At 39.5% G+C, this 14,765-nt stretch overlaps 1 protein-coding gene across 1 annotated transcript; it reads right to left on the bottom strand.

The window, feature by feature from the left end:
• Positions 1–18: 18 nt before the first annotated feature.
• LOC141774330 (placenta-specific protein 9-like) lies at positions 19–8,460 on the bottom strand. Its single transcript, XM_074646914.1, has 3 exons — positions 8,169–8,460; positions 2,612–2,703; positions 19–2,206 (listed from the first exon to the last, which is right to left on the bottom strand). Exons 1-3 carry the CDS (start codon positions 8,230–8,232, stop codon positions 2,060–2,062), a joined length of 303 nt encoding a protein of 100 aa, XP_074503015.1. The 5' UTR covers positions 8,233–8,460; the 3' UTR covers positions 19–2,059.
• Positions 8,461–14,765: the final 6,305 nt, after the last annotated feature.

The following is a 14,765-nucleotide window of genomic DNA, read 5'->3' on the forward strand; positions in this document are numbered from 1 at the left end:
TGGATGTGTAATTATATGTTAATCATTTGTAAATGGATAATCGCTTATTTTCAGTTCATTTAAGTGTAGCTTTTCTCTAATTTACAATACTAATCGACTGTTTTTGGCATTTTGTTCCTTGATATCGGTGATCATTTCCTCATTGGACTGTGCTTGCAAACCCTCCCGACATGTTTATTTATGTGTTAATGTTCTGGATGCCGTTAGGTGTTTAAAAAAAAGGCATTGTGCTAGTGTTTGACCAGCAACAGCATGTCTCCTATTCAGCCGTTTTTTCCGATGGATGCTCTCGAAGCGTACCATAACTGTAGATGTCTTAACTCTGTGGATACAGTTTTGAAACTCAGTGCCCTGTTGAGAAAAACAAATCGATAAGAAGAAAATGTGATTTTAATGCCACACTTTTTCCTCCTCTTGATCCTATTTTGCATAACGTTCTTGTGCTGCAGGATTTTTAACGGGGAAGCCTTGTTACTGTACCAACTGAAACTGCTCCGTGTGTTTAAAAAAATGCTGCTTTAACTGCTTTGATAAAGAAATAAATCTCCTTCCAGTAGTTTGGTGTCTGTGTAGTCATTTCCACTCAAATACAGCATTTAAGGCAGCCGGTAGAGGGCGATGAAGAGCAGGGGTATGAACTGACTGAGCAGAGGCGTGCAACGTGAATTCATCTCTTTGAATAGCATTGTAAACTGAGAGCTGTGCCACTATTGACTGGAGGTGGAAGAATCTAGGACTGGAAAAGAAACAAGGCTGTCACAGGATTAGTAGGAGTAAATAATACAGACTAGCTCTCTTTTAAGATTAAAAAAACCTTCATTTTGATACAGTATATGCATACACAATTTTTTATTTTTTTTTGCAATTAACCCCCTGAGACCCGACAGATTTTACGTTTTTTAAAAGGCTGTAGCAGGTTCAGTTTTAGAGCTAGAAAACCTAAGGAATACGTTGGTAACAACCATGTAGCTTGTCGCGAAGGAGGCTAAATAACGCTCCAAACTAAGTTTGGTGAGGAAAAACTGGCATGGCCATTTTCAAAGGGGTCCCTTGACCTCTGACCTCAAGATACGTGAATGAAAATAGAAAATGTGTTATTTTTGCCTCTTCTAAAAATGGTGTGTTTGAATATTTCTGCATACTGGGGTCCCTAAACAGTCTTGTATTGCGTTAATTGAGTATCACTGTAAAGCTGAGACTCTTGTGGATCCAATGAGCCTAATTATATTCATGTGTGATGATGTTAGTCTCCATAGTAGCCATTTCATTGTATTGAGACCATTTTTTTAAAACTTGACCTCACTGTATAAAATGACCTGTGGTGACCTCTAGGATAATCACAGCCTCATGAAACTTTACAAACACAAACAAGAGACCTAGAGCATTCAGAGGATGGATGGCTTTCCTAGGTAGATTGACAATAATTTTTTTTTTTTAGCAGTTTCCATAACAGAAGCGCTCGCCATTCAACTGCTGAAAAATGCAATTCTTGCAGAAATCTCAAAATGTTAAAAGTTTCTGATACCAAATCCAAGCATGGCTTTTTCTATGGTGTTCCTCAAGGTCTTGGTGTATTAATGTGGTATTTTAGAGGAATTTTTGATCATTTTATCAATTCTCGAGTGGTACATTTTTTTTTTAATTTAGCACCAAATCTATGTTACAAATGGTATCAACCCAAAAATTGCTGCAACAATTTATGAGACTTAAAGCTTGAGAATAGCCATCATGTACTTCGATCATAATGTTCTAAACCCTTACACAATTTAACAATTTTAAATAATTTATGAATTCATGTTTATTTCTGATTTATGACTAGAACAAATTCATCTAAAATTAATCTTCAGGTTCCCAGCTTTCAGATGATGTACACTACTTCTATGTGACATCTACAGTTGACCTGCTATCCCCCCTAAAGACCCTCTGTACCCCCCTAAAAAAGACAAAAATGGATCTATTGTGGGTCTCAGAGGGTTAAGTCATTGAAACAGATTTAATCCTTCAAAGTCCAAGTTCAAGAGGCTTCTTGAGTCCCTCCTCCATCGATGCCTGGTTAGTTTTAAGACCTCTGCCCAGCTGGGTCCTCCAGGATATCCACTGTTGTCTTTCCTGTATTGTCCAACAGTGGGCGCCACTCTGGGGCTTCAATGGCCTGCAGAAGAGCAGCCAGCTCAACCTCCAACGTCTCAACTGTGTCCTCAACTCTCTACAGACAGACAGAAGACATAGTTGTGTATTTGACGTATGAATAATGCATTAATAAGTTGTAGTATGAATAATAGAATCATCACCCATGAATAATACAATCACTTATTCATATGAATAATACAGTTGCCCAAAAAACAGCTAGTAAGGTGAGGTCAAAGTAAGCGCGGGGTTTGTCACATGAAAGTGGGCCAACTCATCAGCGATTTTGGGAAAAGTTGAGAGATCATGGGGTTTTTTAAGTGTGGATGTGGCAGTGAGCCACGGTTTTCTCGAAATCTTCCTTGAAAGGAATTTTTTTGGCAGCCTAAGACGGAGAGAGAGCTGACATTTGATAATGACGCTGACAACATCAGGGATTTCAAAGCACTGAGTGCTGAATATGAGCTTGGATTGGAAACAGCACCTTCTCCACTACATCCAGGCGGTTGTGAAGGCGTGTGTGCTCTTGACAGGCACTTGAACGCACCGCTAGAGGCTGCACAACAGGTTCAGGTCCTGCAAAACAGAAAACATGTATATATGAGTGATTTACAGTGCATGACGGAGGCAAACAAGTCACTTTAAACCATAATAACATAAGCAGAAAAGCTATTTTTGATCACATACTTCAACTCTCAACTTTCAAAATGAGCATTTCACTTTACCTCCTCAGTTAAACAGGTATTAGGAACAAGAATTAGGAGAACAATTACTTTCTAAGACAACAGGAGATACTGAAGTCCTTTATATGTAAGGCATTGATGTATGTATATATATTTTTAATATTTATATTTTTAATATCTTTTAATCATGACTTTTTATAGTGTCTCATGTATTGTAATGTATTATATGTAATGTATTGTTGTTGTTGTTGTTGTTTTTCTTATCTGGACCTTGAGTCTGCAATAAAGTTTGAATTGAATTGAATTGAATTAAAGCAATAGTTTGACATTTTGAAAAATATGCTTAATCACATTCTTGCAGAGAGTTAGATGATTTGATCAATACTCTCCTGTCTGTAATTTATTTATTTATTTTTCCTATACTTTATTTAGAAAGTTCAATACAGTAGCTACATAAACATGTTCAGTGTATAAAGTATAAAAATAATATTCATTTTTACAACAAATAATATGTAAGGACAGGAAAAGATGAATAAAACATAAAATAAAAAACAATTGGGGTCTGTTAAACAATTACAATAAATTTGAAATGTCTAAATAATCTAATAGTTTTTGAGTTTTCAGTTGTAGAAACAAATATGTTTTAAAATCAGTATCTTTAAAAGTATAATTATATATACTGTATATTATATGTATGTATGTATGTATGTATATATATATATAAATATATATATATTATTTTAAGCCATGTCATTTTATGGATATAATATTTTACAAAATTATAGATAAAATTAATTATGTAAATTTAATCTGCCGTGAAGCTGGGATTGTTAAAAGTGTTGTTAGTATGATATGTTTTTCAAAATGTTTTGAGAAGTTCTTCTGTAAATTAATGTCATTGATGTAATTTATAGTTGCTATGGCGACGGCGAGCCGGAAGCTCGCAGCTAACGGTGCAAACAGTGGAAACTAGCAACACTGCTGACAAAGCTAACAGTGTTTACCTGCCCACAGGGAGAGAAACTTCATTCTCTGCTCAGGTAGACATTACTCCTCTATATCTTTACATAGACAATAGTTTGCTGCTCTAATAATGCTCTTGATATTGAATTTAGCATGCTGCAGCTTAGCTCAGCTTAGCTTAACCTTCCAGCACTTTTAAAACTCACTATTAACAAGTATCTATAATATATATATAATTGTAAAAACTACTCCTCCGGTTCACTTTTCCTGGCCAGGAGATACAGAAATAATGTATTAATTGGTGAGTTTTACTGTCCCGACCCGGTACATTTATACGCTTAAAAAGTTACAAACAGTTCCTTTAAGTTTGACTCATGTGACTCTGCAGCAGAGTCTAAAATGATTATAATCTGTGCAACAGTCAGGGCACCATAATGGAGCACCATAATGATCTTGGTGTGAATTCACTCCAGCAGTATTGGGAGGGGGGGCCACGTGCATCCTTCCAGCTGCTTTCCCCTCACAGTCATGTTTCCAATTATCTGTGTCTCTTTGAAGCCGACATATTTGAGTGGAAGCCTGCATTCTCTGGCAGGACTCTGCTTTCCATTTTCTAGCACCTTCTTAGTGGCCGCGGGCCAAGCTCCCATTGATAGCATTTATATTTTATAAATGAATGAACTTCTCATTCATTTACTGACTGCTGGCAGCGGTGCTGTCGCTGTTATTTAGATGAAACATTTGGAGTGTACGAGGACAGCTAATGCCCGAGAGCATGTGTTGTTATCGAACATTAGTGATACTAAAGGCAGTGTTAGGTTGCCTCTGTGGAGCGGCTTTTGTCAATATCATTTCTCTCATACTGTGGCTGCTTGACAATGACCAAACAAGGTTGTGCGTTCACCTTTTCTCCTGGAAAATACCATGAAATAACACTTAATCTTGAAGTTTTCTTTTAGGCCTTAACCAACAGGCAGCTGGTAACTTAGAATGAGCCAAAATACACTGAGCTCTTTCCAACTGTAAAAACTCTACACCTCCAGATTAGTTTTCTTTGGTTTCCTTGAAGTTAAAATCTCATTTTTTTGTTTGACAGCTTTACTCTTTGTTCACTTTTTTGAGCAATACAGTATGAGAAAGATTGCTCAACTTTTAAGCTCCTACAGTGCCTTTTCCCCACCATTTCACGCCTTCACATTACTCATTTTGTCCTCTCTGTGTCCTCATTGGAAAACAGAGCTTCACATGAGCACACTTGGAAATACAAAGTCTGCTGTCAGATAAATACAGACTGGCTTTGTTCAGGTTTCCGTCTTTGTAGCTCTTCAGCAGCGGCTACAGCTGTTAAGTTAAATTCACATCTGGCACGATAAACTAAAAAAAGGGGAAGACAAAAATGTATGTGTTTACTTTCATGAGTGGATATTTATCCTTATAGATGCAGGGATTGTTGTTCTGCTGATCTCACGCTGCAGACCGTATCCGTCCTAACAAGTCGTTTAATCCACCGCCGACCCTTAAAATCTTTTCTTCCTTGAGCAATAAAAGCTGTGCCAGCAAGAGTTGGCCGGAAATTATTCCCACATCTTATTCTGCACGTTGTCCCTCCCATGTACAGCCGTGCCTTAGCATCAGGCTGTTGATTTTACAGAGATATCCCGTGGAAACATTTTACAAGCTCCATTACGCCAGCGGATCGGTGCCAGGTTTAGTACATGCAGGAAGCAAGCCAAGAAAGAGCAATGGATGGATGGATGGATGGATGAATGGAAGGGACAGTAAGTGGGTTTTGTCACTGAGCGGACAGAGCAGATGTCTGCCCTGATGTGTCCTTCATGATGGAGGTTTTGTTGAACTGACTCGGGGGCATGAAGGTTTGACAGTGATAGATCAGCAGTCTGCTAAAGACGTGAAGATTTCCAACACAGACGCTATTAAAGTGGTGGTTTCTGTCGTTGCATTTCAAAACAACCACAATCTTCAGCCGTAGCAGAATTGTGCTGCTGGTTTACCGATCAGCACAACAACAAAAATCCCCCCAAACCACAGCCGTGCCTCCATCTAAGTGTCAGTGTGTGTTTGTGTGATCAGTGTGTACACAGCCAGCTCTTTGAAAAGGGGAAAACTTGCAACAGAGAGCTACATCATGAATACTGGCATGAAAAGGAAGAAGTGTCTGTGATGTATGCAATAAACAGATGAATGTGGCTGATGTGAAATAGCTGACTGGCTGAGATATTAGTTATCATATCACCAGTCTGTGTTTCCAAAACAGCGATAAAGGCAGTCGTTCCTGTTTGTGTTGGCTTTTGCTTTCGTCCGGCTCACATGAAGACTTTTTCTTCTCCCCTGATGCAGGAGGTTGAGAAATCATAGATTCACACTCCAAGGAAACACACCACAAGAACAAGCAGATATGATGAACAATGACTCCACCCGAGGACAAAGGTGAGTGTGTGTGTGTGTGTGTGTGTGCAGTGTTTTCTAGCTCTGTGGGTTTGTTTTCTGACAAGGCTCTCTACAGGAGAGAGGAGAGGAGTTCAGCCAAGTGCAAAATTGAGAAGTCAGTGCAGGTCAGAGCGTTAGTTCACAACAACAGTGTTCATATAAACTGAGAGACATAAAGGCAGTTTACAAGCATGATCAATGAAGAATAAAATCCTGTCATGTGTACTGCATACAAGCCTGTTTGAATATGCAAAGTGAAACTGCGTAGGATGTGCAACAGTGGGCAACTTCCGGGTCTAAAAAGTGAAGCCAATGCTGAAGTGCCTTAAACTTGCATTCTTTCTAATAGCCAGCAGGGGGCGACTCCTCTGGTTGCAAAAAGAAGTCTGATTGTATAGAAGTCTATGAGAAAACGACTCTACTTCTCATTTGATTTATTACCTCAGTAAACATTGTAAACATGAGTTTATGGTCTCAATCGCTAGTTTCAAGTCTTCTTCAATACAGCATGATGTTCATTTAGTAAATTATGGTCCCATTTAGAGTCAAATAGACCATAAAGCAGGGGATGCTTTAGGGCGTGGCTACCTTGTGATTGACAGGTCGCTACCACGGCCCAATTCTTCTTTACCTTTCTCTTGATTCAGTCTGTTTTTTGTTGTTATTGTGACATGTGGCTTAGTGTTATCTAACAGATTTTCAATATCATGGCTGAATATTTAGCTGACCTTGACAATGTGGATGCGACGCAAGGTTTCATGAAGAGGCCCTTCCGAGCGAGACTTTATTAGACACAATAACAAACAGACTGGATGAAAAGAAAGTAAGCAGAGAAACACTTTTATTGGACGTACATTGACGGTGACGGTTGTTGTCCCCATTAGTCACTTAGACACAAAAACATGGGAAAATACTGGTTTTGGGTTGAAAAATTCCAAAATGACCCTTTAAGGGCTTCAACCCTAAACTGTACCTCTCAATTTGGCAAGCAACAAATAAACATGTTGAAAAGATTTTAACCTTTTGTTTCCAATACGTGCACTTAGATTTCCCTTAAAACATCTAGCCTTTTCTAGTTCTTTCTCCTCTTGTCTCCATTGCCATTTAATTGTTTCTGACTCACATATCATTTTGTTGACACCATGGAGTGCCGTATCCTGCCCTTTTCTGAGATAGAGACCCTTGAACCATGAAAAAGCCTTTAAACAAGAACTATTCAACCCATGTTTACTTATTATGTTACCGTAAAACTAAGCTTTTAAGATGAAATATGAGATGAAATGCTTCGTGTGTGTGTCTGAGTGTGCTTGCTTGTTTCATTCGGTGAGTGTTCATTTTGCTGTGTTCCTCCTGCAGTTGGCCATTCTTGCAGTATGAAGTCAGTGTAATTCACACTCTGTGAGGCCGTCACTCACAGATTCGGCTCTGGAGGATTGGCCCACATTTCTGTGAATTTTCCACTGGACTTTAGTAACACTGATAAACAAAGCTAAACACACTGGTTAGAAGCGGGCAGATGAACATAATGGATGAAGAGAAAGCGAGCAATTGTTTGAAACTATGAGGACACAATATTAGATTAAGTGTAGCCAGAGCTGCAGTGGAATTAGTAACAGATGTGCTGGCAAACCCTGAACACACACGGACTCACATGTGTGTGTATGAACACCCCATGATGTCAGTTCAGCTTCATGTGTGTTCATCCAGCCGTCGTCTACACAGACTTACATCTGTGAAATATATGACATGTATTGCAACAAAGACAAACAAAATAGACGCGATAGGCATCCAAAAATGTATTTATACTACACCCCATAAATCATTTGTTAGTTAAATAAGTAATTCAACGCACTGAATACTGATCTGCTCAGCTGAATTCCCAGCTGTGTGTCCTTTGGCCCTTCCTGTCTGACCTTTGACCCCTCCACCCTCCCCTACATCCCTTACCTGCAACAGCGTAGCCAATCAGAAGGAAGATGAGTCCAACTGAGGAGGTGGAGGGGCAGGTCATGGTGAAACCTGACGAACAGCTGGTGACGAAGCGTGTAGTGTGTGTGAGAGTAAAGACACAAACAGCCCCCCAAATCTCCTCTAATCCAGAACCAGGCTGAAAACAAAAAGGCTTCTTCTTCTTCTTCTCCTCCACAACTCTTCCTGTTCACCCTGCGCTCGCTCTCTTGCTCTCTTATCCTTCCCTCGTTGACTTGGTTGCACCCAGTTTCTTAATGAAAACATTAGATGCAGAACAAAAAGCTCAGTATCTGGGAAGGGGCGGGAGGATGGAGCTGCTGGGGAGGGGACTCGGATCTCAGTTCAGCCTCACGCTGACCGGCTTTTAAAGAGGGGAACTCTGGTTTTACTTAAGTTTTGTGGTCACTGGCATTTTATTGTTCACGTTGAAGTTAATATAAAAGCACAATCAATCACAGCAAATCATCAGCATTTACATACTAAACGGATAATTTTAACATAAGTATACAAACATGGTATTCTTTTTTATAATCCATGTATATTATGTATGTATATCTGCCCGACAAAGGGCTCTTACTTGCCCCTCCAGTCTTAAAAATGTCCCCTCCTTCCTTCCTCCACCCTAGTTGGCACATGGGTACGACAACCCCAAAAATAAATAAATAAATATATAAATAAAATAACCCGTTGCTATGTAATATGCATGTTTTTTTTATATCTGTGCTTCTTCTTTGCATGTTCTTGTAACAGTGTCTAATAATGTAGCACAATGTGGTCTATAATTTTTCTTTTTTTTGCATGTCCTGCCTTGTGAGCCTCTATGTTGCATGTTTTTAATGATTTTAATAACTTCTTTGAATATGATATTTTGTTTTTAGGGTGACTCTGAAACATCTGTCCAGGGACTATAGACAAAAAAAATAGCCTCTTGGCTAACTCTGGCGCATTTAGAGCAATGTTTATTAATGTGCACTGTCCCTGTTAAATAAACTAAAGAAATAAAAGAAATAAATAATAATGAAATAAAAACAAAAAAAAACAGGAATATGGAAAAGTTAAATAGTTTTACATATATACACCGGTATATAATGTAAAAAAAAAAAGAGAGAAAAAATTAACAATACATAAATAAATACATATAATCATGAATGAAAAAGAAAGAAAATAAATATATTAAAAAAAAAAGAAAATCTTCTATAAATGTCAAAAACTGCCACAGGGAAACCATGTAGACCATATGTTGGTAATAGTATAAACATTTGTATACAGCCACAGATGCTATTTCACAGTCTGGGTTATATAACCCCAATTTAACTTTCTCCGGTGCCTTGAACAAGGTGTCAGTTGTATTTCCCTTCGCACCGTTGGTTCGAGCTATAGAGAGGTCCAGAGAGATGATGTCTAGTAATGAGACGAACCACTGGGAAATCTGAAGTTTATGTGGAGGCTTCCACCTTAATACCAGCAGTGATCAGTCAATTTTTACATAGTTTATGAAGAAAACATGAAATAAGAAGACTTTTCCAGAAATAATATTTCAATGTTATAATCATACCTTATTCCAGCACTGTATTAAACACACCATCTTTAGACTAACAGCTACATGTAAAGAAGTGCTGTGATGCATCAAAGAGGACTTATTTCTAGCAACACGCAAGGGAAGATTGAAGTAGACAAGCTCTTATTAATTTTTATTTTATTATTTAAACTGTATTTTTCGATAAAATCGAGAGAACAACATAAGCTGCCGAGCTCTTTCTGGGAAAAGCAGTCGGTGTTTCCGTTCGGCAGGAAGTCCGAGAGATCAAAATCAATTCAGCAGCAGAGAATGCCCTTTATAATCACATTGATTGGTTCCTGTTATTCTCACTGTATTGACTTCTCTCTGTCTATATCTGTGTGACTCACACACCTTCTCTCTCACACACACACACACACACACACACACACACACACACACACACACACACACACACACACACACACAGCCAAGACTGTTACGTAGTAAACGTGGTTATCTTCATTAAGCCTGGTTGTCTTCAGCCTCGTGCTCCGCTCTCTCGTCTGGCCTCTTAAGCAGATCTACAGGTTAAGCAGCAGAAAACAAAACTGGAGGAAAAGTGAGTGAAGGGATCAAAGGAGAGAAAAGTAGATCAAATCCAGAGGTATACAGGCCAAGGACACAAGAAAAAAAAAAGTTATATGCCAAGAATTACTGTTAATATCTCACACATGACCAACCTTCATGGTCTTTCATTTATATTTTAGTTTTAGTGGAAACTCATATGTCCTTAAAGTGAAAAAAAGGACTAGAAATCACATTTGAAGGGACACAACTTAAGGAAAAAAATTAACTTCATACTGTCAGAATGAATTTGATACACTTAACATCACACAAGGAAGAAAGGCACATTCAATTACCTTTTTTAACATTTAATAGAAAGATGAATCCTCAGCGGATCACCTCAAAATGCAGATTCACTCTTGCATTTATTTTTTAAATTGTTCAGAAAACATCTACTTATTTATTTATTAGTTTATGTAACAGGGACGACATTTATTAATAAACAATGTTCCTGTCCCTGGACAGACATTACATACTCACCCTAAAAAAAAGAAGATATAATCAAAAATTTGAAAGGCAATTCAAATGGTTTAGAAGCAAATTTGTATTAATGTTGGTACACCAATGTGCATACACGATACATATGCAACGCAATTTGTGTATTTTTGGCCATTTCCAGGCTCTGTACTTTAACAAACTCCTCCTACAGATTTAACTTGATCGACTTCAAATTGGGTCGGTCCAATCTAAAGACCTTTGTGATGAAAAGTTATTAGAAGTTTGAGCTTTCGTGAAACGGTATTTACTTGATTCGCCATTAATCAACAAACCGTTGTAACTCGACTGTACTTGGTCAAATCTGCTTCAAACTTGACCTACTTCATATCAGTCCAGGCCTGAGGACATCTACGTGACAATATTGTCTAATAGTCATAGCGCCCCCTATTGGCAACAGGAAGTCAGCTCTATGTGACAAACATCATACGGTTTACATTGTGTGGTCACTACACTTGATATACAGCAACATAATGCATGTTTAGCGCGTGTTAATGGACACAGAAAGTGGTGCGAAATTCGCAATATGTCATTTCTAGAGCCAAGCAGGAAATAACGTCAAACTCGTGTGCACAGTTTACGATGGTCATGGAAGAGCACAGCCGCATCAACCGGCGTCCCGCCAGTACCCCAGACGTGCACATAGGTGCGAGGGCCCGATCATCGCTGCTTGCAGCTCTGAATCACATTTTTGAGGGCTAAACATGCTCCAAAAATAATTATATAACATAACATAAATCCCACATAACATACATTTGAGCAATTGTTTTTACCATAAAATTGAAATTACATTAGATATATAAAAAAAATTGTTTGAAGTTTACAATAAAAACCTGTTTTTATTAAGACAGTTTGTCAAATATGGCTTCTTTTAGCTTCCATAATTTTAGGTCCCAAAATTCTCATGATCGCAGCGTTGACAAGTCATGTGACATCGCATGTTAACAAAATATATCTATTTTCAAGAAATTTGAGAGCTCAAAATGGATGATAAAAATGATCATATATTTCAAATGTGTTTGTTTTCATAAGAATATATCAAACATATATGATATGATATTAGATGTAATTGTAGGTCAAAGGTCATCTTGTGACCCTTCATCCAGATAGTGAATACGTGTTGAAGCACAGAGCGTCTACTCGGACACAGATCCAGAGGATCATGGCATCCAGTGGGTCGGCGTCGGCGTCACGCTGATCTGTGGTGTAACAGACTGCTGGAGGCGGGGTCACCTTCTCTCCGTCTATTTCTGTCCAGTACTCGTCTTTGCGCTGTCTACATGTCTGTTTGTTTTGGTCAATGTAACGCCTGCCAGTCATTATGTTGACCAAACGAGCGTGGAGAGATGAGGGAGACCCTTCATCATTTAATCCAGTCAAACAGTAAATCTTCACCTGAACACGGACCTAACTAAACCCTTGTTGTTGCCAAGAAGCGAGCTCAGCTCTGCGTACCTGTCTGGCCTCTGGCATAGTACGCCGTCTTCCTGCCACTTTTTTTTAAGGCGCTAAATCTAATTTGGGTGAGGTGTGCTTGAAGTCTGTGGCTCCATCAAAAGAAGACAAGTCATTAGTTGACCTTCGGTTTCCCTCGACTGTGTCCTAATCCTATTGTAGATTTGCTGTACTTACAGAAACTATCAACAGCTTGACTCATGTGCTCAGCTTACTCAATATATGATAAGAAGACTGGTACCAAATCTTTTCTTTCATGCCTGATAGAACAGTGTGACTCTGTCCAGTGGACATTTCATCATATAGCACCATATATTTAGTTTCCAAATTATGAAGATAAATCTGTCAGATATTCAAAATTGATATTACTTTTCTGTCCATTTATAACATCTGTAGACAAAACTATGATCCTCATCAACGGTCCATTACTTGACCTTTTTCTACGCTATAATAACTGTAGCTGTCTGGCTAATTTCAGCTCCTTTTATGTCTAAACAAAGAAAGCTCTATTTGAAAATCATGCAGACTTCTTTAGCCGCGTAAAGTGACTTTCATCCAATTTTCTGATTACCAGCCGCGACAGCGACGCTAGTATTGTTTTCACCTTATGAGTCAGGAACTACCACAGAAGTGGTTTTGAGTCGACCTGTCTGAGGACAGATATTGTCAAATTCGAGCCACAACTCTGCAAGATGCAGTCATGAAACTTTACAGATGTGTAGTTGAGATCAAAATGAAAGCCGCGTTTGAAAATGTGTATGGTCTGAGCAAAGGCACCAGAAGTAGGGGGGTAGGAATTGGGGAATTGGGGAATTGGGGAACTGGCTCTTGGCGTTGCAGCTAGTCTCTAGTTATTTTATGTGTCTCCTTCCGACACAATTCAACCATCCGACGAGCATTTGTGAAGAGGCATACTGGCAGCTTTAGTGTTTATAGGTTTGTGCCCTTTTGATTGTCCCAGCTGCTTCTCTGGTGTGAGCTAAGCGGTAACCCTAATTGCCCAAACATGATCAGCGGTAAGCCGTGCCCTGGTTTTCCTATGGGGAGAGTGGTGCTGGGTGTTAGGCTAAAACGCTACCCTCGGCGTGGCGCACCACTCGAAAATTACCACCGAGCGCTGCACTGAAAGTTCAAGTTATTTCAACTTTGACCTCGGTTGCTGCCGACCTTTCAAAGTGCAACCAATGAGAACAGCTGCAACTGTTGTTGTTGCCTAGAAACAGTGAATGCCATTCCTTGATGGCATATTATACCTGCATTGCACTGTTCCTCTGCCAGGCTTTACGCCCTATACCTCACGGTGAGTGAAGAGCAAATTTCTTATCATGTAAAGGCAGCTTAAAGGGTTCAGTATGCTTGAAATTAACTAGGTTGTACGACGTGTAAGAAGTGTTTATACCTGTTCTAAATGGCCACACTCAAAGGTGGGGCAAAAAGCATGATGTCATAGTGGCAGATGGGAATAACGATCCACACTTTTGTGCAGTCTCGGCATGAAGGCATTCATGATGTTGCACTCAGTTGTGCACATAGAAAGTAACGGAAATTGTTGTGTGAATAATCATAAAAAGGGAGCTTGAGAGAGAAACCTGCTTACTTTTGGCAAATTGCTGCAAGGCACTTTGTCTGAAGCATGCTGAGGCCCGAACCATGCATGCAGTGATGGTGACCCTTTTGACTTTTACCCCTGCCCCACAGAGTTTGTGCATATCTGCTTACCAGTGGACTGGTCAGAGTCTACTAGGCTTGAATGCAGGTAGAGAGACACTGTTAATGATATAACACAATCACTACTGGAGATTTTAGACTGTCACACGTCTCTCTTTGCTGTAACTGACACCATCTGCACTGTGCTGCAGCTGTAAGCTCCACCCATCTTCACACTCCATTCACTTCGCTCAGATTTACCTGCAAATACAGTTCGAGCCATGTCTGCTGAAGGGATTAGCTCTGATTACAAACATTCCTGTGGTGATTTCAGTTGGTGAACACTCATTATCTGGAAGGAGCCACTCTGTCCAGCGAACGCTGGCATCACCGACGCTCCTCAGTTCAGATTTGAGGAACACGTTGGACATCCGATCAGAGCTGAATAGGATCTGGACCGCCTGCTGAGTGCTGGCAGCAGCCAATTTAACTCTTCTCCACTTTCCCTAAAGTCTCTGTGATCTGGCTGGCAGCTTGTCTCTCTCTACATGTACTGTTTATCCAGAGAAGCCTTGCTCTTCTGCAACAAAATCCTGCTTTAGTTTCGTTCTGATGCAAGCGCTGACATCTGACAGCTCATCTCATAGAGAGCAGTTTGAGGGGGGAGGTGCTATATACCCTGATTCTAGGGGTGGGGGGGAAAAAATCGATATTTGAGTCTATGAGGAGGTAGAAGGAAGTTACCGCTTTTATTGTTGTAATCTGAGTAACGTTACGTCATATTTGTTCCGTATCCATCCCTACTATCCCTAGTGTATTGTCCCAGCCCTACTGGATTCTAGAAATGGAAA

The sequence above is a fragment of the Sebastes fasciatus genome, chromosome 9, assembly GCF_043250625.1.
Source record: "Sebastes fasciatus isolate fSebFas1 chromosome 9, fSebFas1.pri, whole genome shotgun sequence".
Classification (NCBI taxonomy): Eukaryota; Metazoa; Chordata; class Actinopteri; order Perciformes; family Sebastidae; genus Sebastes; species Sebastes fasciatus.